Source organism: Drosophila albomicans, chromosome 2R, assembly GCF_009650485.2.
Source record: "Drosophila albomicans strain 15112-1751.03 chromosome 2R, ASM965048v2, whole genome shotgun sequence".
Lineage (NCBI taxonomy): Eukaryota > Metazoa > Arthropoda > Insecta > Diptera > Drosophilidae > Drosophila > Drosophila albomicans.
The window spans coordinates 5,752,006-5,774,437 of NC_047631.2; the positions used below are offsets into that span (position 1 = coordinate 5,752,006).

At 39.3% G+C, this 22,432-nt stretch overlaps 6 protein-coding genes across 6 annotated transcripts; 5 read left to right on the forward strand and 1 right to left on the reverse strand.

The window, feature by feature from the left end:
* The first annotated feature begins 460 nt into the window (after nucleotides 1-460).
* Nucleotides 461-2,354, forward strand: LOC117575209 (solute carrier family 22 member 3). The gene is given in 4 exon segments (XM_034259334.2): nucleotides 461-1,214; nucleotides 1,280-1,887; nucleotides 1,889-1,934; nucleotides 1,987-2,354. Coding segments are annotated over 4 exon segments (1,716 nt in total). The 5' UTR covers nucleotides 461-511; the 3' UTR covers nucleotides 2,346-2,354.
* A 1,637-nt stretch (nucleotides 2,355-3,991) lies between these two features.
* On the forward strand, nucleotides 3,992-4,503 carry LOC117574256 (uncharacterized). The gene is made up of 2 exons (XM_034257986.2): nucleotides 3,992-4,295; nucleotides 4,364-4,503. The coding sequence occupies exons 1-2, from the start codon at nucleotides 4,070-4,072 to the stop codon at nucleotides 4,501-4,503; spliced, it is 366 nt and encodes a 121-aa protein (XP_034113877.1). The 5' UTR covers nucleotides 3,992-4,069.
* LOC117574255 (uncharacterized) lies at nucleotides 4,486-5,078 on the forward strand. Its single transcript, XM_034257985.2, has 2 exons — nucleotides 4,486-4,584; nucleotides 4,647-5,078. The coding sequence occupies exons 1-2, from the start codon at nucleotides 4,535-4,537 to the stop codon at nucleotides 4,960-4,962; spliced, it is 366 nt and encodes a 121-aa protein (XP_034113876.2). The 5' UTR covers nucleotides 4,486-4,534; the 3' UTR covers nucleotides 4,963-5,078.
* A 517-nt stretch (nucleotides 5,079-5,595) lies between these two features.
* Nucleotides 5,596-14,440, reverse strand: LOC117574254 (rho GTPase-activating protein 92B). The gene is made up of 5 exons (XM_034257983.2): nucleotides 14,242-14,440; nucleotides 13,582-13,853; nucleotides 11,161-11,336; nucleotides 7,449-8,415; nucleotides 5,596-7,385 (listed from the first exon to the last, which is right to left on the reverse strand). Exons 1-5 carry the CDS (start codon nucleotides 14,289-14,291, stop codon nucleotides 6,496-6,498), a joined length of 2,355 nt encoding a protein of 784 aa, XP_034113874.1. The 5' UTR covers nucleotides 14,292-14,440; the 3' UTR covers nucleotides 5,596-6,495.
* A 336-nt stretch (nucleotides 14,441-14,776) lies between these two features.
* LOC117573845 (surfeit locus protein 6 homolog) lies at nucleotides 14,777-15,980 on the forward strand. Its single transcript, XM_034257314.2, has 2 exons — nucleotides 14,777-15,032; nucleotides 15,087-15,980. The coding sequence occupies exons 1-2, from the start codon at nucleotides 14,861-14,863 to the stop codon at nucleotides 15,917-15,919; spliced, it is 1,005 nt and encodes a 334-aa protein (XP_034113205.2). The 5' UTR covers nucleotides 14,777-14,860; the 3' UTR covers nucleotides 15,920-15,980.
* Nucleotides 15,981-16,039: 59 nt separating this feature from the next.
* LOC117573844 (ATP-dependent Clp protease ATP-binding subunit clpX-like, mitochondrial) lies at nucleotides 16,040-22,124 on the forward strand. Its single transcript, XM_034257312.2, has 7 exons — nucleotides 16,040-16,920; nucleotides 19,063-20,143; nucleotides 20,201-20,477; nucleotides 20,543-20,692; nucleotides 20,761-20,982; nucleotides 21,045-21,242; nucleotides 21,561-22,124. The coding sequence occupies exons 1-7, from the start codon at nucleotides 16,863-16,865 to the stop codon at nucleotides 21,591-21,593; spliced, it is 2,019 nt and encodes a 672-aa protein (XP_034113203.1). The 5' UTR covers nucleotides 16,040-16,862; the 3' UTR covers nucleotides 21,594-22,124.
* The last annotated feature ends 308 nt before the right edge of the window (nucleotides 22,125-22,432 follow it).

Consider the following 22,432-nt stretch of genomic DNA (forward strand, 5'->3'; position numbering starts at 1 on the left):
TTTAAACGTTTTGTTTGAAGACGGAAAGGTTAGCGGTTATTTATTTGTGAGTTTGTAACTGCAACCCGATTTTTACATGTTACGCCGACAGATGGCGCCATTCAAAAGTACTTTTTGGTTTGCGTCTCGGCTCACCCGCTAACCAGTCGTTAAGCGGGTAAATAAATTAAATAAAATTGTTGTGCAACTGTTTCAGAACAAGTCAATGCCTTTAATGGAAAATCTGTTAGAAATAAAAAATCCACTCGCTTATTGACACAATTGTTTACGAACTTTCGATGTGTGACTTCGTTGGCGGACAGGTGGACAATTGAAATTGCCTGATTAATTTCAGTGACAATTTGATTAGCGACGATATCGTTGACTAGCACCAATTGAAACCTCTCGCTTCGATTACCATGTTGTTCAGCTGCTGACGCAAGCCTCTAGCGAAGTCGCAGTTATGCTGGAGGGTCGAAACCAGCAAGACGTCGCTACTAAATTCCGAATGCAAATGTAAGCCAGGTGACCGATGATGACTGAAATCTACCCCGTTCATGGCGACAATCCCAAGTCGCGTCGTTCGTCGCCACATCCCGATGCCTTGGCTCAGATATCCTACATACACGGTGGCCAGGATACGGAATGCAGGGAGCAGACAAATCAAGGCGAGCCCGACGACATTATCGCACAGATTCTTGGAAAATTTGGTATATGGCAACTGCGCTCCGTGCTGATCATCTTCCTCTGCAAAATTCCCGCCGCGTGGTTTATGGCCTGCATCATCTTCACGGCACCGGACATCTATCCCAACGAGGAGTTCAGCTGCGATACCAGCGCCTATGGCGCCATGGATAACTGCAGCGTCAGTGAAGATCAATGTTCCGTGTTGGTATCCTACGGTGATGGCAACTATGCGGTGCGACAATGCCAACAGTTCCACTATGCCCAAAGCTTTCACTCGCTGATCATGGAATTCGACCTGGTCTGTTTGTGTGACATATTTGTGGCCTGGTCGCAGTACTGGCATCTCTTTGGCATGTTTGTCGGCGGCGTGGTTGCCACGCGTCTGATGCGGGTCGTCAGTCCACGGCGTGTCTACATCTCTGGCATCTGGGCTCTGCTCTGCTGTGGTGTGGCAACTGGTCTAGTCAATGATTTCAGTTTGCACTGCTCGTTTCGTTGCCTGTCGGCTGTGTCCTGTTCCCTTATGATGACTGCTGGTCAGACCATTTGTAGGTACTCCACTGGTTGATCTCTGTCTTTCTGTTTCTCACATCTGTCTACTTTGATCTTTCAGTTACGGACATTACATCGGGTAAGTATCGTCAGGGCGTGCTGCTGCTTTATGAAACTTTCTGGTCCCTTGGCATCATCGTACTTCCTGCGATTGCTGTTGGTGCTCACAGTTGGCGGCAGATTTATATTGGGATTACGTCGCTGCCTTTTATCATAGTCTTGCTGCTGCCCTGGTTACCAGACTCGCCACGCTGGCAGCTCCAGCGATCCGTATCCCTGGATGCCGCAGTGGAGCACGTAATGAACCTACTTCATTATGCAGCCAGCATAAATGATCGCAACTCCAAGATACCTTACGACTTGGAAATACAGTTGCAACATCTGGGCGAGAAGCTCCGCGCTCAGCCGCCTCCTGCTCGTTGGCTAGAGCTATGGCATGGTCACAAACGGGCCAAGCTCCATATGCTGGCCACCCACATGGCCCTGGCCACATTCCTCATCGGTCACATGGGTCTGCTGCTCAACATACGCTCCTTTGGACGCGACTATCTGTCACCCAATACCATGGTGGTTGGTGTCTTCGAAATTCTAGGCTGCATTTTAGCCATGTACTTGACGTTTAAGCACAATGCCCACAAGTGGCAATGGGCGGGCGGCTTCTGCATTGTGGGTGGATTGCGTGGGATGCTTTTGCTGGTTCTTTACTCATGTCGAGAGTAGGTATATTGCTGCTTCTGACTTATTCCAAGCTAATGCCGTTTCTTGCAGTACCCGAAATCTATGAGATTGCTCTATGGATGTTTTTTGCCGTACTACCCAAAGCTGGCATCTCGTGTGCCCAAGCCATGATACTAACCTGCATGGGCGAGTCTTTGCCGCCCGAGAAACGTGCTCCGTTCGCTTTCTCTGTCGTCACATGGGCACGTGTTTGGCTGCTTTCCGCCTCGTTTCTCACAGTACTCAAGGAGCTCAACATCGCCCTGTCGCTGTCCACTTTCTGTGTGCTCGTCATATTGGGCGGAATCTGCACTTGTTGCCTCCGCACCCCGGTGAACAGTGAACAGGAAGCGGATAGGCAACAAGAAGAGCAATACAACGATGCTGTCAGTTTTAATACGCATTTGTAGCACGAGATAAACTAGCAAATTGTTTATAATTAATAGTATTGTTTATAATTAGTATTAATAATATAAGTAAATACATAAGTTTAGATAGAAATATATTAATTTTTAAATGTTTGTAGGTAATATAAGTGTGATAAATTTTAGCCCATTTCATGTTTGAAATGTTTAAATACAACATAACGTTAAACAAGAGCAATACAACGATGCTGTCAGTTTTAAAATGCATTTGAAGCACGTGATAATGAATAAGTAAATAAAAGTAAAATACATAAATTTAGTTAGAAATATATTCTTTTTAAAGAATACTAGTAGAATCCTGTTTTTACCACTTTCTAATAAAAGAAGAAGATATAAAGAAAACTAAGAAAACTCAATAAAAAACGGCAATTAATTCAGTAAACTCCTTAGAGAATTAAGAAATTTCACGGCTATTAAAGGATAATACCTCACACATAACATAGTTAAAGTACATACAACCTACCCGTTTGAGTAGTTTTCATCCGACTAGTTATTGATTTCGAGAAATTAAACACTAAACACTAACACCATCCCAGAAAGATATCCAGTGACGGACCCTTCCATAATACTAGCAAATTTGGGGGAAGCAAGGATTTTACCACAACACATTTGGAATCCGTCCTTAACCAAACGCTTATGAAAGAGGAGAACATTGAAAAACTTCTCGATAAATAACAGCAGTTACGAATTATTTTATGTACCATTTAATTTAACAAATGCGCTTTACATTTTTCAAATGGCGAAAGAATTTTAAGCATACAATCTTCAAAAGACAATCCCTTATTGACATTCGACAAATTATAATTCAGTTGAGTTTTTTCGCCTATGGTATTGCCCTCGGTAAAAAACGGTGATTCATAAATTTCGCTATATGAGCTAAGTTAAGTGGCGAGCTTTTCGATTTGAGCTCAAGGTTTTTAAGATCGTTACAAATTTCTGAGCTGTTTCCCAATTTGGGCTATTGTTGCTCTTGAAGATGTAAGTAATGATCTCCGATCTTCTTTGAGAGATTTGTAATGTCAGCATTTGATTTAAGAGTCTTAAAATGTCCCATTAGTGGACCTCAGACTGCGCTGATAATATTAACATCCTCTGCGTCTGTATATACCGAATATCTGAATATGCTTTAAGAGCACGACCTCTCTTAAAAAAATTAAGGCATAACTCATATTCAAAGTCAAAAAAAGATGTCTATACTGCAAGGTGTAAAAGTATCCAAGAGTTGAGCATATACTGTGGTAGAAAACTCAAGGAAAAATATGCAATATTTCAATAATGTGAGTTTAATATAATATTATTCAATAATATACATATGAACAATGACCGAAATGACTGTGCAAAAGAAGAATTTTTTAATTTTCAGAACTTTGTAAGCAACCCCAGCAGAGAATTGATTTGTTAGTTGAGCAGATCTAGTCAGTACTCTGTCCCAAGCCAAGCTGCGAGAGCGCTGACACAAAAATATAATAGGCATAGATATGTTAAGCTCATTGCTCTACTGGCAGTTTAGGTGTACCCGTAATTTCACCTGCTGAACGTGGCAACTCGCGGCAAATGGGAATCGCAAATCGATAAAAATGAAGCCATAAAATTGCGAGCAGCCACAACGATGGGTCGTAAAATGTTTTTTGGGGCTCGTCATTGCTGGAACAGAGCTGGTGTCGTTACGACGTTGAGAGCAGCTGCTGCTTGTGCTCAATTTGGATGCCATGAAATCCAAGAAGTCCGCCTTTACGAATACATCGACAGGCTACGGCAGGCACAAGCACAGCGGACACGGCAAAGGTCACGGCGGGCACGGTGGGCACAAGGAGAGGACAGAAGGCAGTAAGACCAAGGGAAAAGAAGGTAAACAACCACATCTGCATGAGCACAAGGAAGAGCAGGAAAAGGACTTAAACTCCGGCTTTGGAGATTACCTTCGCACGCCGGAGGGTCTGTAAATATGCATTAATCTCAAGAAAATTATGACTTATTTATAAACAATATTTTTCGAATCACAGCATTTGAGATGATGAAATTGTTCGTCTTTGCTAATACCGTAATGTTGATTGTTACAATGGCATGGCCAAACATTAAGGAACAGTTTTATATGCTTAATCAATGGTGGGAAAGTTTTCGAGAACGGCAGCAACAGCAATAGCTCTATAGAAGTACTGAAGTTTTAAGACACAATGGTGGGTCCATTTATGCAAGGCATATTGCTCATTGGCATTATCTATTGGTAAGCGATAGACATAAGTTGGACAAAGCATATATTGAAATGGTACTTCAACTTAAATAAAGGTATTCCAAGAGCATGATGTCAATGATCAACGATTATTATCGCAGTGAGTTTCAACGAAAAATCCAAAGTGCAAGTGACTCGAAGCCAGCGGAAGAGACGCCTTTAAGCGTAGACAACTTTATGGATTATGTGCGTGAACTGGATAACACGCCGGAAGCGGAGGAGCAGACAGTTTGCAGCGATTCAAAACGTCCAGTGGAACCGCAATTAGGTTATTCCCACAATCTAATAAGATTCTTGAAGATTACAGGATCATTTTCTGCTTTTGACATTTGCATTCCGCAGCGAACAGCTGCCGACAGCTGTATAAGCTAGTCCCTAACAATATTCCTACTATAAAATAGAATATTATACATATGGAATAACTTTAAATAACTTTCGTAAAATAAATGCATCCATTTGTGCTCCAAATGTGTGGCGCATTTATTTAAATTGTAGCAGAATATATATTTCAATTTTTCAACATTAATTTTACTTCTTGTGTTTGCTGATTTTCCAGCTGTACTTTAATAAGTACTATACTATAAATGTGTACAACTTTATTTTTATTTTGCATAAGATTTTTCATTTTTTTGGTCTTTTTCAATACAAACTAGAAAAAATTGCACTTTGATATATATGAATGTATGTTAAACTGCTTAGGATAATCTATATTGCTGGAATATTTAGAAAGAGTGTCACGAGATTAAGCTTTATTTGGAAATGTTTCGGTATGTTCAGGTATTCAATTCAATTATGGCACGAATATTCAAATTTATCCATTGCTTGGAGAGGTAATTATGGAACTGAAAAATAATACACATATCTTTTGGAGACATTTAGTAGAATTGTTGACTCGGGTGCGTTACTTTTAACTAGTTCAGATATATGTAAATGGGAGAATGGGATGAATGGATTCACATTTAAATAAATGCATTTAAGGCAACAAAATGAAAAAACGATTAAAAATCTGTTTTAAAATATAATCACTTTTAATGTATATTTCATATACACAACAAATCTTCATACATTGTTTTTATTATAGATAAAAATCATAATAATTTCAATACAAATTAATAAAGCAAAAATACAGAATACATCAAAATAAGAATTGATAGGACTTCGTTTAAAGAGATATGTACATAACGTAAAATAACGCTTAAGCGTATCTTCTCATCGCTTTCGCATACAAATTAAAATACGAATAAAGGAATACACAGTGGTTGCATGGTAATTTTTCTATATAGCCCAAAATAAACAAAGTACAAAGCGCAACAAATTTTGAACAATTTTCAAATCGCATTAATTAAATTAAAGAATCACAATAGAAATTGTCTTTCAGAAAAATGGGGAGCAACAGAGCAACGCAAAATTAAGGAAACACAAACCTTTCTCTTCCTGTCTATCACAACCTTCAAATAAGGATATTAACATAGTAATTTAAAAAAAACATTCGCTGGGCAGCTAATCAAATTTCGACAATTGAGTTAATCATGGATGCCTACTACAGACTACATATGTATGTATATATATATATATAATGTTTGTATATAATAAGTTTATAGATAAATGTATATCGTATATGGATATCGTTTTAACATATGGCTTAAAACACATACAGTTCAAATTGCGAATGCACAATGCAAAGAATACAAATGCAGAATACAGAATTAAATTGCTTGCTCTCCTTAAAGCATAAAGTGGTATTATATATATGATAACATATATACATCCACGATGCCGCCAGCAACTTATTAAAAAGCTTTGTTTAACTAAATTACTGTGCGTTCAAGTCTTACGATTAACTAAAGAAGCGCCATCGTAGCGAACCCTAAGGACTCTCTTCTCGTTTTTACTCTCACAAACTATCTAATCGACCTGCTTTCGTAGAGACATTGGCGGCGGAGGCGCTGGTACCGTCGGCCTTTTGGGCGTTTGAAATGAGTTTGGCGATATGGGCGTGGTTGGCGTTTGTTGTTCTTTCTGTGCATTATTTGCTGGATCTTGTTCATGGTTGTGGTTATGATTCTGCTCCTTGCCCGCTGCTGCTGATGTAACAGTTGTTGTGCTTGTTGTTGATGTTGAAGTTGTTGCTGTAGGATTAGTTGTCGGTTCTTCTCGCGTTCCATTAGTATAACAATTCTCCTGCCGCAGCTGGTCGATGAACTTCTCAGTTGTAAAACGTACAGTGCTATTGCCATTATCGATGTGGGCCTGTGTAGGCGTGATGCTTTCGTCGTCACTCTTGCTATCGCTTTTATAGCCAACTCCATTCCCACCGCCTACGCCTAGCGCCGTGGGGCGCTTGGGTAGCTGCGGCTTCTGTGGTAAATCCGGCTTCAATCTAAAGCTACCAATGCTATCGATGCTTCTGCGATCAGCTGTGGGAGACGGCAGATTGTCCAAACCAAAGAATTGTGTCCGCGTCATCGGCACAGGCTTGGCCGGTGTCACCGGAGGCGGCGGCAGCGGTTCTAGTTGCGTGTGCGTCGGCTGGCTGACGGCAGACTGTGCAGCAGGCTGTTGAAACTGCGCTAAGTTGGGAAGCGGTGGCTTGGCGGGTTTCTCTTGTTTTTCCAGCTTGTCATCTTGCTGCTGCGACGGCTGCTGAGGGAATAACTCCTTAGCATGAGGCCTAGTCGAGTGCGAATGATTAGTTGAACCACCTCCATTGGTTGTTGCTTCGTTCTTGGTAGGTGGCGAAGGTGCATTAGGCTTCTGGCGACGCAGAGTTCCATAGCGCGGACTCTCAATGACTTCTGTTCAATAAATACAAACATTAAATTATTAAATGTCATTTATGGTATTCTATTAATACTCACCACTTTCATGCTTGTCCAAATGCTCATTCGAGGAATTCGATTTGCTTTTGCCTTCGACAAAAAGTTTTTGACGTTGCAGGGTCAAATAAAATTCAACTTCTCCGTCGAAGAAATAATCCCATTGGCTAATCAACAGCTCCACAATGATGTTGGCTGCCGATGAGCTGTTCACCTGGCCAATATAATCAGCGGCGGCATTGCTACTCTTATCAACGCGTGGCCAAAGCATGTTGGGCGACATGACAATGGCTAGGTTCTGGGAGTTCATCTTGTTATGCACAGCTCGTTGCTGCAACAGCGCCAGGAATTTTGTGAGGTAGCGAAGATTGGCGTAATTTTCCTTGGGCAGTTTACCCAGTATTGCTTTAATCTCGGTCTTCCGCTCCGCTTCGGTGTGTCGTTCTGCTATCTTTATAAAATCCTTGTATAACGCGTACGTCAGCAACGGTTCCGGCAATTCCCTGAGATACAATTTTAATATGGAGCCAATGACATGTGGATCCTGATATTCTAGTGGCAGCGGCGTCTTCACATGCTGCGCCTCCAGTGCATGCTTCATCCGCCTAAGCTTGGTGCTCGCACATCCCACTCGCAGCAAACCCTCCTCCTCGAGTCCATGCTCCAGCAGACAACAGCAACAAAGTTCCACAATGTAGGAAATATCGCGATGATTCGATGACAGATGTTCCTTGAGTGAGGTGCCAAAGCGGGACTTCTCTGTGCTCTGAATGGTATCCTGGATGCGCGCCAGAGAGGCATTCACATGTTGCAGTGCCCGCTCATGATAGTTTCTTTGGTTGAGCACATAGTCGCGAATGCAGTTGACAATCTCATCCTCTTTGGCAATCAGTTCCAGCATTTGGGCCGCCCAGGCATCTCGCTCCTTTTCCAGCTTCAGTTCGCACTCCTCCTGTTGACTCTTTATGTTGTTCACCTTAGCGGCGGGTTCCTCCAGCCGAATGGCAGCCTGTAAATTTGACAAAAAACAAAACAGTTAGTCAAACATTTGCGATAAGCACAACAATCTCTCACTATTTATTCACCCCACCTGGTCGCGCATTGAGTTGCTTTCTTTTGTTTGCACAAATTACCGGTGTCATTTTCACACGCTCTGAGCTTAAGTATGACGCTATAGTTGCCTCGTCTTCCCACACACCACCTCCTACTATCAAACTGTATTATCTCTGCAAGTGTGTTGTACGATCTTGCATCATGACTAAAAGCCAGGTCGACAACTGTCTGTAGTTTATGCTTTGACACTTAACATATATTTATAAATAGATTCACTGACCAGCTGCTCCAATCAATCTCTTTGTTCACTCTAAACCCTACAAGTAAGTATATGTATATTTATATATATACGTATGCTTCAAATATCTCGCTACGCATATATATATATATATATATGTTCGCCTCTGACCGATATCAACTTGCTAGTACCCAATTTCAATTTGAGTTTGAATCATTCGTGTAAATAAAAATGGCTTCAAATTTACGGCAGCGGCACAGCGATAAGAAAATATGAGTGAAGCTCTCAGAATAAATTCTTGCGAACTTATAGCTTATACAAAGAATAAGAGCAACTATTATTGTTATGCTCACAATCACTTCAATATAACAGAAGAACCTTAAAACATATGAATAAAAATATTTGTTTAGATTTGTTGAAGTATTGTGCAGAAGCAACGAAACAAAGATAACGAATTCCCCAACAATCCCACCAGCTAAAGAACTAACTCAACATAATATTATCTTGCACATATCGTACTTTAAGAACCGATTATCCAGAAAATTTCAATATACGCGTAGCACTTGAATACACGCGGATCTCCCTCTCATTCTCGCAACGTAAGTTATCTAAAAATAAACAAATCGTGACAAATTGAAATCTCAGCCCCTCTCTGCTGCTGTGACTCGTTTTGTTTGCCAATCAATCTTCAGCTCTGATCCGATCCGAGCCGAACTGAGTGCGCAAAACAATGGCAAGCATCTAATTATAAGTCGCAATACCATCTCCAATGGCTCCGTGTGACTCACTTCACATCCACGTTTCCATGTGGGTAACCTCTAACGACCTACATGAAAGCTACAGTGACGTTGAGCTAACATTACCTACTGGCATTCCAGTGCCAGCCCAGACCAAAGCTAGCACTTGCAAGCAAGGTACACACCAAATACATACATGTAACTGTGTCAGCTGAGCTCATGAACATTCAAAGTATAAACATACATGGCTCAATTAGAGCGCTCCCAATAGAAGGCTAGACGTTGATTAGCAGGCGCCCGCATCAGTTTTATGGAGGCACTGCGAAATGGATGATAAGATTATGGTCGAGGGTAAATAACTGTTGACCATTATTAGCGAACATAACTCGAAATTCTATCAAACGTTATTTGTATGTAGTACTAGTTTGACACTTGAGTGGGGCAATTAATGCGAAAAGTTGATGCTACTTATTCAACGATAAACTCGCTTTAATTTGACTCGACTCACTCAATTTTCAATTATGATGTCACTGTGTCTCCATCAAGTCAATGAACGTCTTCCGACACCTTAAATAGCAACAGCAACAACAACTCTAGACAACAGTAACAACAACAACGACAATGACCAGCTCGGTACTCGATTGGGTGACTCGACATACACGTATAAGGCATAAAGCGTGTCGTCGAGTTGTCTTGGCTTATATGTTATATACAACAACGGAAAGCAATGCCAAAAACAATAACAATAAAGTAAAAATGCATCAACCCACCAAAAATAAAAAAGAAAAAGTTGTCAACATCGTCAGAAAATTTGACAAGTAATCGTAACAGTTTTGGCAGAACCTTAACGGAAAAGACATAAATATACAAAACTCTTAAAGTGTGTCTATAGAAATTGGAACAGAACGTTAAACCCGGCAATGTAGAACCAAGAAACAACAAAAGTCACCTAATCCCCCCTGACATATCATAAAGAAACCCGACGCCAGCATAAAGCGAATAGCCTGGCAAGCAACAACAGCAACAACACCAACAAATCAATTGTGCGAGTTTTATAGATAAAAAAGAAATAAACTGAAATTAAAAAAATTGATTGCTTTCTTGCTGGCGCTTGTCATCCGCTCGACGAGGCACAGTGCTTCAAGCGCAATTTGAAACCAAGTAAAATAAGTTACAACTCCAACAACATTAAACTGGACTCAAATTAAACCTGATTGTTTCTTCTTACAGCGTCAAGCTACACAAAACGAAATATGTAAAAAAAAACTTCTCTTTAAAATTCAAATTTATATTCCAAGTTGAGCAAAAGCAATTTTCTTTCGCACTTGCGCTATAACTAAAAGCTGTACTTAATCAACGTTTTGCAAAAATATATCTACTACTGAACTACTAAACCACTGTGCGCTTGTCCCCTATTTAAAGGCACTCACGCACGGCAACAGTCGAGAAGTTGTATAAATATTATTGCCATTGCCATTATTATTGTTGTTGTGATTATAGTTGTTGCTATTATTTTGTTATTGTCGCAGCTGCGGCTTCTCTGCCATTGTTCACTTTCATCATAATCAAAGTGAATTCCTCAATTTGGATAAGTGCTTGTGCTGTTATCATGAAGAATTTGACCGCCTGATGCTGATGTTATTCGAGTTAACTAATTAACTTTAACTCTCAGCCCCGTACTTGATAATAACGAAGCTAGCAAAGAGATTTGTTTTGTTTTTCTTACCTCATGACTGCGTTTGAGTGAGGTGTATTCCTGGAGTGTGCGGGACACATTACGCTTTAATGTTGAGATCTCTTGTATTTCTTTATCTAAGATGTTTTTTAAACGCCGCACAACTTTGGTCTCCGTTTCCAGTTCGCTCTCGATGCTGCATTCGGCAATAGTCTTCTCCAGTTCGCCTGCAAATTGCGAAAGATTCAAAATAAATACAAAATTTTAGTTGCTTTTTACAGCCACACAAAATGATGTAAAGTGTATACTGTATATTATGTTTGTTTGTGTTTGTATTGGAGAGCCTAAGTGAGGAAGTCAATGCTTATTTAAGACCTTATCGCGGGCGAAGACGGTAGCAAAGATAGTATTGTTGTTGTTGTGCCGGTTCAAAACTGTGGGCCGCACATTGTGACAACAGCTGCGGCGACGAAGGCGTAACGAGCCTGACGATGCTGAGTAAACAAAATTGTGATAATTGTGTTGAGTGCAATGCTGCCGCTGCCGTCGCTATTGTGGCAACTGAGCGAATAATACAATGAGAGGCACCCGAGAAGTAGGCAGTCGAGGCGACAACACCACTGGAGTATAACATTTACCATAAGATATGCTCGTTTTTCTCCTCTCTGTAGCAGTGAGACGACAGATAGGGAAAAAAATTGAATTGAAGCGCGTCGTGGCTAAGAAATAAAGTTGCAACGAGCGAACTAGGCACAGTGGGTTAAAACTGATGGATTTCGACATTTAAATCGACCCCAACTAAAACATAACACAGAAAATAATTAACATTAAGTAGTAATTAATGTTTATAATAAAGAAATTATTAAAGAAAGAATACAGATAAAAAATTACAAGTCAGCGCCACCCCATAATTTGTAATTTTAGAAACACATTAATTTACAAATGATTTTTGTATTAAGGAAAAAATCCTTATAATAAATATTTTAATAATTATTATTCAAATAATTAATGTTTACGTCTACTTGTAATTATTGCGGTTGCTGACTAAACCTTATTGAAACTTGACATGATATATGAGCAATCTGTATGACTGGTCAAAAATATAGTTCTACAATTCACACTCGATACAGTTAAATTCAGTGGTATTTACAAAACTGGGATTTCACTATAACGAGTTAAGTAAAAACTCGTGCTTAAGCCAACTATTCTATTATTAAAGTTAAACAAAATAAATGTAATGTTTTACGTTTACAATCACTAGTGTCTGTTTTTAAATTTGTACAAAGACTGTGCTAATCTAAAGTTCATTGTTTAGAGCGCGCACAGTATATTTATTAAACATGTACGACTTTTTGTGTTGTAAACAAAGAGCTTACTTATGTCGTAATGTCGCAAATGCAACGCTAATCAAATACACTTGAACCAAGGTAAGTTACAGTTACAGTTGCAGTTGTAAGTGTGCTGCTCTGCCGCAGTCACAGTTTCCGTCGCCGCAAACAGAGCGCCTGAATTTCAATTGGCACACGCATATCTGCCTGCACAGTGTATGTGTGTACTTGTGTATGCTAGTGTATGAGTGCAAAAAGTGTAAGTGGAACCAAAATAATGAGTAATAATACAAAATGTGGAGAGGGCAGAAACAAAAAAAAAGGTGTGGGGGTTGCGTCTATATTTATTCATAATCAAGTATATGAATAATATTTGGCACAACTTTTACTTTTAATCGGCAATCACATCATAATGATTGCAGTTACTTTTACTTTTGCCTTTGTTTTCTTCATTAATAAAATGCACAATTGACTTTTGTAGAAAACAGCAATAAACCCAAAGCATAAATATAAATGAACAAGAGGGAGTTGCTTGAGTAAGGGGCGATAAATAGTAGACATAAACACCACTATAACGAGCAAAACAAAAAAAAAAAATAAATAAACTGTCTAAGCAGATACACAAATAAAATAAGAGCAGCAAACAGCCAGCAGCGAATGGTTGTTGAAAAGAAAGCAACGAAAAAAGTCATCATAAAATTATTATGATTAAAAAACGCGCTAAGCGGCAGAAACCACAACACCACAAAAAAGCAACAACAATGAGAAATCGACGTCGCGTCAATGTTGAGAAATGTAAATGCCACAAGGCCAAGCGCAGACAAGGCGAGGCCACAAAACACACACACAAACACACTCACACATTTATAAAGTGCACGCAAGCCCGTGACACACAGCCATAATCATATATGCATAGTTATTTACATATGTATTGTATGTGTGTGCCTATTTCCACACACATACACACTCAGATTATTGTGCACACCTTGCGCGTTTTGCGCGAACTCAAATTTCATTCCTTTTTTTTGTTTCTTCTTTTCCTTATCAATGTCGATAAAGCATACAACAAACACTAAAACACACACACGCAATAATACATGTATACAATACGCGCTTGGAAGGCGTGTCCGTAATCAATACTCACCGCAATTCGATAGGACTTTCTGCAGTGGCATATCCTTGGGCAATTCCCTGGCGGATTCATCCAACGCTTGTGCAATCTTATAGTGACTATTCTTCTTAATCCGCTTGTCATGTTCCTCGTTGCTAACTTGGCCATTGCTACTACTGCTACTGCTGCTTCCGCTACTTAAAGCTGGTAATTTTCGCACAATCTTCTCGATGGTATCACGATATCTGTCCACTTGTTTCTCTATTGTCTCAAGTTCAGAATCTTTGCAGTCTGATTTTGTTGATCTGCCGTGAATACAAACATAATGTGTGTATGATACAATATTTGTGTAAATGTATATCTGTTTATGTTTGCAGTGGTGTGCGTGTAAAATGCCATTACACATAAAATGAGCTACCACTGCCGTTAGGTCATCAGCGGCGCAGCTGACAACTCGTTGATTGCAGCGACGAAGCAGACGAAATGAAACGTGAAATGTAAATGCTGTGCTTTATTTTGGCATTGATTTACAGTGGTTGTTGTTATTGTTGTTGTTATTAGGCAACACCTGCCCGTCGATTATTGTGTGCGGCTGGAGAAGACAACTACATACATAACAAGTATGTATTTTTTGATGTGCGTCGTCGTCGCCGTCGCCTTCGTCTTCTTTGCTGCCCTGGCCTTTGAACTTACCTAGATAAATTTTCTGCAGCAATTTTAATTTTTGCAAATTGTTTCTTCATTTTGCTGCAGCTTTACAATACAATTCTGACCGCCGATTTACGTAAAAATGCACTTTGTTGTGGTTTTTTGTATGCTGTATGTAATAAGCTCGGCATCAAGTAAATACTTAATAAGTAAGTAAATACACTTGTAACACTGGCAAAATTAGTCATTCTCCAAATGCCAGCGTGACCACAAGTTCAATTTTCAATCACACTTATTATGCGTTTAAGAAATATACTGAAATATACCAGCTGTGTAAGCCCACACTGGTTAGATATGGGAAATTTATCTGCTATGGCGCAAATATCGCAAGGGCTGAGCTTTCATTGGATTTCATTTTTAAGTAAAGGATATAAATAAAAAAAATCGTAGTTGTTATCTACTGAATACCTTTTTTAAGGTTTTATAGGTGTAGTATAGTTTTTCTTAATCATGTTTGAAACTATGCAAAATTGCAGCGTATTGGTGGATTTTTCAGCCTTTATTAGTACATATTTAAAGAAAATTTGCGGTCACCCTAGCAGCCAGTGCACGTGTGAGGACACAAACATTGTTTTCTTAGCGATTTTTAAGGAAATAATTCAAAATGATAGATGCAGATATTATTAAAAATAAGGTACGGCAGTACTACAACCGTGTACATAACTTAGAGCAAGTGTCTGATAAAAAAGAAAATGGGGTTGAACAGATGAAACGTTTCCAGCAGCGTGTGCTCAATTTATTGAAAACACACAAAGTGCCATATTCAACAAAAGAAGGTAAATATATTAATATAATTCCGAATTCCGTATTAAACGTCAACCATATTGTAGATGAGGACACCTACGAAGATTACTTACTTTCGGATGATGAAAACGCCGCTAAGACTAATGGGAAAAACAAGAAAAAACAGTTGAGAAATAAGGAAGCAGATAGCTCAGAAGATGAAAACGTCGATGAACGAATTGCTTCCATCAAAAACAAACTGCGACAGAAAAAGAGGCCTACAACAGAGAAACAACAAAAGAGACGCGAAGCAAAGAAATTGAAGCGAAGCAAGGGAGTGCAAAAGATTCTACAATCCTCAGGGAAATCGTTAAAGAACGAGAATGTAAAGCAACAGAAACTAAAAAATGGATTTGTGAAACTAGAAAAACATGTAAATGGGGAAACGGAGGATAGCAAAGAACAGATTCAACCAGTTAAAGTGCAACCCGTTTATAACGAAGAGGCGAAAATTGTTTACTCTAAGATCGATTTTGCCGCCAATCCTGGTACAAAGGCAAAAAAATCCCACCAAAATCCAAAGGAAATATTGAAAAAGCTGAAGGACACGCGTCAGCACATCAACGAGTTGAAGGAACAAGGTGACACCGAGAAGGCCGCTGAAATCCAAAATGACATTGCATGGAAAAAGGCGTTCGATAAGATCGAGGGCAAAAAAGTCAAGGATGACACTAAGCTGCTACAGAAGGCTATCAAAAAGCGAAAGGTAGAGAAGCGAGTGGCGAAGAAGAAGTGGACGGACCGCAAGGAGAAAGTAGAACACGATATTGCGAAGCGACAGAAGAAACGTCAAGAAAATTTGGATAAGCGCAGCAAGGATAAGAAAATCAAGAAATTGAAAAAGGCAAGCAAGAAGGGTCGAATTATAGCTGGCTACTAAAAAAAACTTTGGCAACTTAAGCTAGGTTTAACAACTCAAAATAAAAATTGACATACAAAAATTCGATGAACTTTTAGAATCAAATTTATTTTATTACATTTCTCATTTTCCGGCCGTAAAGTAGTCCAAATTCATTGTGTATCTCTATTAGCCTTATGTTTACCTTTTTGGTTGGTTAGTGTCATTGTTTGTACCACGGTGCAAGGCATTTGCAAGAAGAAGAAACACACAACAGCTGTTATTAAAGCGAACAGCTGACTCGGGCGCATTGTTGTATTTTATGTGAACTTGTTAGCGCAAACACGTTGGACAATTACGGTTAAAATATTGCGCTGAATTTAATATTTGCATTTTATTTGAGGAGTTCTCGCTTATTAAATTCGAGTTGTGCAATGGATTGTTGAATTTGAAGCTCTTTGTACACGCATGCAAGGGAATAGCGAAATATCAAGAAGAAGCAGCAGCTATAGCGCACGAATCAGCGTGTAAAAGAAATCAGAAAACCAAAACACACACTCGTACACGGCACACACGCACGCACACACACAAACAAACCAGCAAGTGCAGAGATACAGCAAAGCGCCGAGCGCAATCTATTTTATTCACATTTTCCACACAGAAAACCCGCAGCGCACCAGCGAAAAAAAAGTAACAATTGCGTCGTATAACAAGCCCGAAGAAGTTGCTGAAAATTACAATATTTTGTGAAAAACAAAACAAAAAAAACTAACATTGTCTCAAGAGTTGTGCAAAACCAAAATCAAATCGAATGATCAGCATTATTTGCTTGTCAAAATAGTCCAGAACAGAGAGACTGCCAACACATACACACATATACAACATTATCATCGTAGCTGAAGGAAGGAAGCAAGAAGAGTGTGAGGTGTGAGCGGGCCCCGCCAGCTGAGATTTCCGTAATAGCAGGCAGCAAGAGAGCTCCAGAATGAGCATGGTGCGGCGCATTCTTTTGCTGGCTCCAAAATACAAAATATGGACAAAGGGTAAGAGATAGTGTGATGGCGGGGGGAATTGTAGTAACATCTGCAACTCATTCGGGCACACTCACACATCACAATTGTGCTTGTTGTGCAAAATCGCATACGTAACTGCGTCATTTGAGGAGAGCGGGCGTCACGTAGCACATACACGCAAATAAACATATGTACAGACTTGAATGTACCATTAGTGTGTGTGTATATGTGAACTTACGATCGGACAGAGAAAAGCAGCTATAAAAACAACATAAAGCCTGCATTTACACTCGATGTTGTTGTCCAATTGAGACAGAATGCAAAGCTCTCGCTTATCAAAGTCTTCGGCTGATGACCGAAGTTTACTTTGACTTTCAATCCCATTCTCTTTCGGCTAATTATCTCTCTCTATTTTTTGGCTTTGATGAAGGTCGTAATTCGATTTCAATGCAGCTAATTCTCGGTGTATGGACCCAACTTGGATCTCTGATTGTTTTTGTTGTTATTTTTTCTTTTTGGCTTTTGGCTTTGGGTTTAATTTAAATTCATGTCAAACAGCCCGTGCCGAAGGTCAGCTTTACGGCGCTTTGGCCTAGTCGGAAAGATATTACGTTATGGCGGCAATCAGAAAACGTAGCATTGATTTGTTGCTATTTCGATTACTTGTTTACACAGACAGACAGTGGCCGCGTTTTTGAACTGAACTTGAATTGTTTTAAATGTGTGCGAGGTTTAATAATTGCGGTTACTACTTTGACGCAACGAATAGCCGGTTGATTTGTGGCCTTTTTTATTTGGCAACTTATACCCTTTAAAATTGGACACATTCATTCGTTATGTAGACTCCTGAACTCATATGTAAACCAAGTTTGTGACATCACGCTCTTCATCGCAAGTATCCACAAATAATAGAATATTTTGTTATTTAGTCTAAACTTCAAATACCTTGAATAACTTGTAATGCCAAGATCTAGCTTTATTGTAATAATAATGTATAATCTATATATACTCTTTGCGTACTCACAAATTTGTAGAAAATTAGCCCATCTGGGTAAAAAGATAGTTCAAAAAAGAAGAAATTTTTTTGCGTTACAAACCAATAGAGGGTATTTTGTAGTCGACACTTCTAGCTAAAGCAATTTTACTAGTTTTGTGGTTTTTTGGAAAAATTTACGTTTTGTTTAGGTGTAATTTCAGTCATTTCATGCATCTGTTGTTAATAGCTAATAAACTATTTTACGAGTCAAAAGCATAAGTAACTTAATGGTTGTGAGGAAAAGGTTTTCTTTTTTTTAGTTTCAAAAATATGTTTTTAAGCCAAGCATTAACGCATATTATGTAACTGTATTATGGCTGGCAGTTAGTTTATATTCCCTTCTGTTTGTAATTACATGTAATAATATAATAGCATTACGAATATGACAAGTATTATTTTATTGCTAATTAAATAGTAAATAATGCTTATTATGTTCAATTGTTGACAATTTCCAAGTCAAGTTTTGCTCTAAAAGTGTCAGCTAAATCGGATCTAAATGAGTTGAGTCAGTTGTTATGTAGCTGCATATGTGTTAATTGGCCGTGAAGTTGGCAAGGAAAGACGTGAACCCCCGTAGATAAATATTAGATAAACGATTCGATTGTCAAAGAGTTTGTTAATCTGTTGTCTACGAAAATTATAAATTAATTTCTAAGAATTGCTAACATGGTATAGAGTAACATTATAATATGACAGAAAATTGTACTTCCCAGTTATATTTACTGCACAAAAAAACTTATAAATAACTAATTTTGCAAAAATTTAAAATTTGGTATTACATTCATCATAGCTTTAATAATATTGCATTATATCCAGTCTAAATTCAACTCTTTGATAGACATCAAAAGCTGCGCAATAAACTTAAAAAATATAATTTTAAAGTCTGATTTGATTTAACATTTATCATATTTTAAAGTGTTCAGTATTATCAAAATATAATCACAAATGTTTCAATTATGATAGAATATAAAATTATTACAGTTATAATCAATGTGGAATACATTTGAATGCAACTAAATGAACATGCAACACAGAAAATCGCATTTCATGACATAACATAAGCTGGTTTTTGTATATAACTGATATATACTGTGTTTATTACTTATCTAACTCTCTCTTTCTTCTTGCTATTACAGGAACCAACTTAAGTCACACACAACACACAGCAAGATGTGTGATAGTTAGCACGGGATGCACTCGACACTTTCACCTGGCCACACGGCACCTTGCCGCTAACAGGCGGATGATGATTGAGCCAGTGATGGCGATACCCGCTTACATTGACATAACGAATGGTGTAACAACGATGTCCGATGGCAGCAGTAGCAGCGACAGTAGCAGCAGCAGCAGCAGTAGTAACAGCAGCAGTGCCAGCGGCGGACATGGAAGTGGTGCCGCTAAAGCAAGTGGTCCGGGGGCGAGTGGCGGTGGCGGCGGCGCAAACACAACCGGCGGAAACGATAAGTTTCTGGCGTGTCCGAAGTGCGGCAGCGCTTGCACTCAGGTGGAAACTTTTGTCAGCTCGACACGTTTCGTGAAGTGCGCCAAGTGCAATTACTTTTTCGTGGTGCTGTCGGATGTGGAGACAAAGCATCGTGTCAAGGAGGAGCCGAAGAATCAGCGCAAGCCACCGCCGCCGCCACAGAAGATAATGGAGTATCTGGACAAGCACGTTGTGGGTCAGGAGTTTGCCAAGAAAGTGCTGGCGGTTGCTGTCTACAATCACTACAAGCGTATTCATCACAATCTGCCGCAGTTGCAGCAGCAAAACCAGAGTGCTACCAGCGGCTCAGGTGGAATGGATGGCATACCACGTTCGGATCTGTTGCATATCACCGGCATTGGTCACACACTGAATAGCACACCGGGCAGCGAATTGCCTCCAAAGCCGGCTCAGATGGGCTTGGGTGGTGGTGCTGGATTGACCGGGTCCGGTCTCGGTCTCCACACCAGCAGCAATACGTCGATACCACGTGGAGATCATCGTCCTGGCTCGGAGATACTTGATAAACAGAACAACGACGTGAAACTGGAGAAGAGCAACATAATAATGCTTGGTCCAACGGGGTCAGGCAAAACACTGATTGCCCAGACTATTGCCCGCTGCTTGGACGTGCCATTTGCCATCTGCGATTGCACAACGCTCACCCAAGCTGGCTATGTTGGTGAGGATATTGAGAGTGTTATCTCAAAGCTGCTGCAGGACGCCAACTACAAGTAAGTCTCAAAATTCAATCATATATCGATAGTCTATTTATCTTTCTTTAATTGCAGCGTGGAACGTGCTCAAACTGGAATCGTATTTCTGGATGAGGTAGACAAGATTGGCGCCGTGCCGGGAATTCATCAGCTGCGCGATGTGGGCGGCGAAGGTGTGCAACAGGGCATGCTGAAGATGCTCGAAGGCACAGTGGTCAATGTGCCGGAACGTAACTCTCCACGCAAGCTACGTGGTGAAACTGTACAGGTGGACACAACGAACATTCTGTTTGTGGCTTCTGGGGCTTACACGGGTCTCGATCGTCTGATTGCCCGTCGCCTTAACGAGAAGGTGAGTACTTTCTCCTTTGTTACACTTAAACTATTAAATTATTTAATTACAATGTCTTATTACAGTATTTGGGCTTTGGCATGCCCTCGACAAGCGGATCTGGTCGTCGGGCCGCTCAATCGGCAGCGAGCCCAATGGACAATGATCAGGAGGAGCGTGACAAATGCCTGACCAAGGTGCAGGCGCGAGATCTCGTTGAGTTTGGCATGATACCCGTAAGTAATCGTAAAAGCAGTTCCTCATAAAATGAGCTAATTAAACAATATGTGTGTCTTGTCAATAGGAATTCGTTGGCCGCTTTCCGGTCATTGTGCCCTTCCACAGCTTAAACGTTAATATGTTGGTGCGCATTCTCACTGAGCCACGCAACGCTCTGGTGCCGCAATACAAGGCATTGCTTGGACTGGACGAAGTCAATCTGTCATTTACCGAGGAAGCTGTTGAATCAATTGCCTCATTAGCAATGGAAAGACACACGGGAGCACGTGGTCTACGCTCCATAATGGTATCAAATATTGACAAAACTTTGTGATTGTGGCAGTGTTTAATAGTCTGTTTATTTTACAGGAGCAACTTCTTTTGGATCCCATGTTCATTGTCCCTGGTTCGGACATAACGAGCGTGCATATAACCGCAGATTATGTGAAAGGCAACGATAAACCAATTTACAGCCGATCTACTGATACTAATGCCATGGAGAGAAGCGAAACCCCAGACTCGGAGCCCACCGACGATAATGATAAGAACTTTGAGAATAGTGAAAAAGTACGAATTAAACAGTAAATTAATTAGCTAATGCGCCGCCTATCCAAAAAAAAAACATAAACTAAAGTAAAAGCAAACGCAAAACAGCAGCAACAAAAGAATACAAAACAGGCGTTTAACAAAGGCACACAACATTTGTAGTAGTGCAAAGTTTTTGTCGATTTTCTCGTTTTTTATGCGCTTGTGCTTCATTTATTTAAACTCTTGATCCTCTTCACATATTTGCTTAAAATGCTTTATATTGAGTTTGAGTTTAAAACAAACTCTGATTTACTTTAGCTCTTCTCCATTATCATTAACATGTTATATTATTTTTAGTCACGTTTAAATGATACTTTGGTCGGTACGTAGCCTGCCGTCCTACACCCGCCTCCTGCAGAATTGAATTTTTGAATGGCATTTGCGCAATTATTATAAACAATTACAATTCAATATATATCACCCCATATTCACCTGTGATTTAATAACTGACGAGCAGCGTAGATTGTATCTGCATCGCAACCATTCAAGAACCGTTTGTAACAAACCAGCAATTGTAATAAAAAAAAAACAATAAATTAGAATTGTAATGCGAAGAAAAAACATTTTTCTAATATCCGATGTAATATCTAATCTAACTTATCAGTTGGCGCTGCGTGAACTGCATAAATACTATATATATATTTCAATTAAAGTTATGTATAGAAAGCAAATAAATTAGGCGAATCAGATGACGTAGCTAAAAGTGTTAAAGCGAAGACGAATACAAAGAAAAGCAAAGTATATTTTTAACTAATTTAAGTTGTAAAAAAAAATTAAACAAAACTAAAAAAAAAAGAGTTCAAAATAAGTTAATAAAAAACCAAATTTAAGGCTAATTGCCTTTAATTATTACCTATTCAATTCATCATGTACAAAAGTATATTGCAATCATTTTTTCACACTAGTAAAATTCATAAAAATGTAGTTTCTATTAAGTAATTCCATTCTTGCTGTTTTTTTTTTTGAGGATTATCGCCCAATTATATTAAAATAAAATTCACAAAATTTATTATTATTTTATTTATCATATTTCAACTAAACAAAATTTGCACAAATTCAATTGACTAATGTTTACTACTCAAAAAAAAAAAACAATTTTTGTGTTTGATTCTCAATTTGGCGTGTTCCGATATTCAGTTCAGTTTTCAAGCAAAAACGCGAATACTACT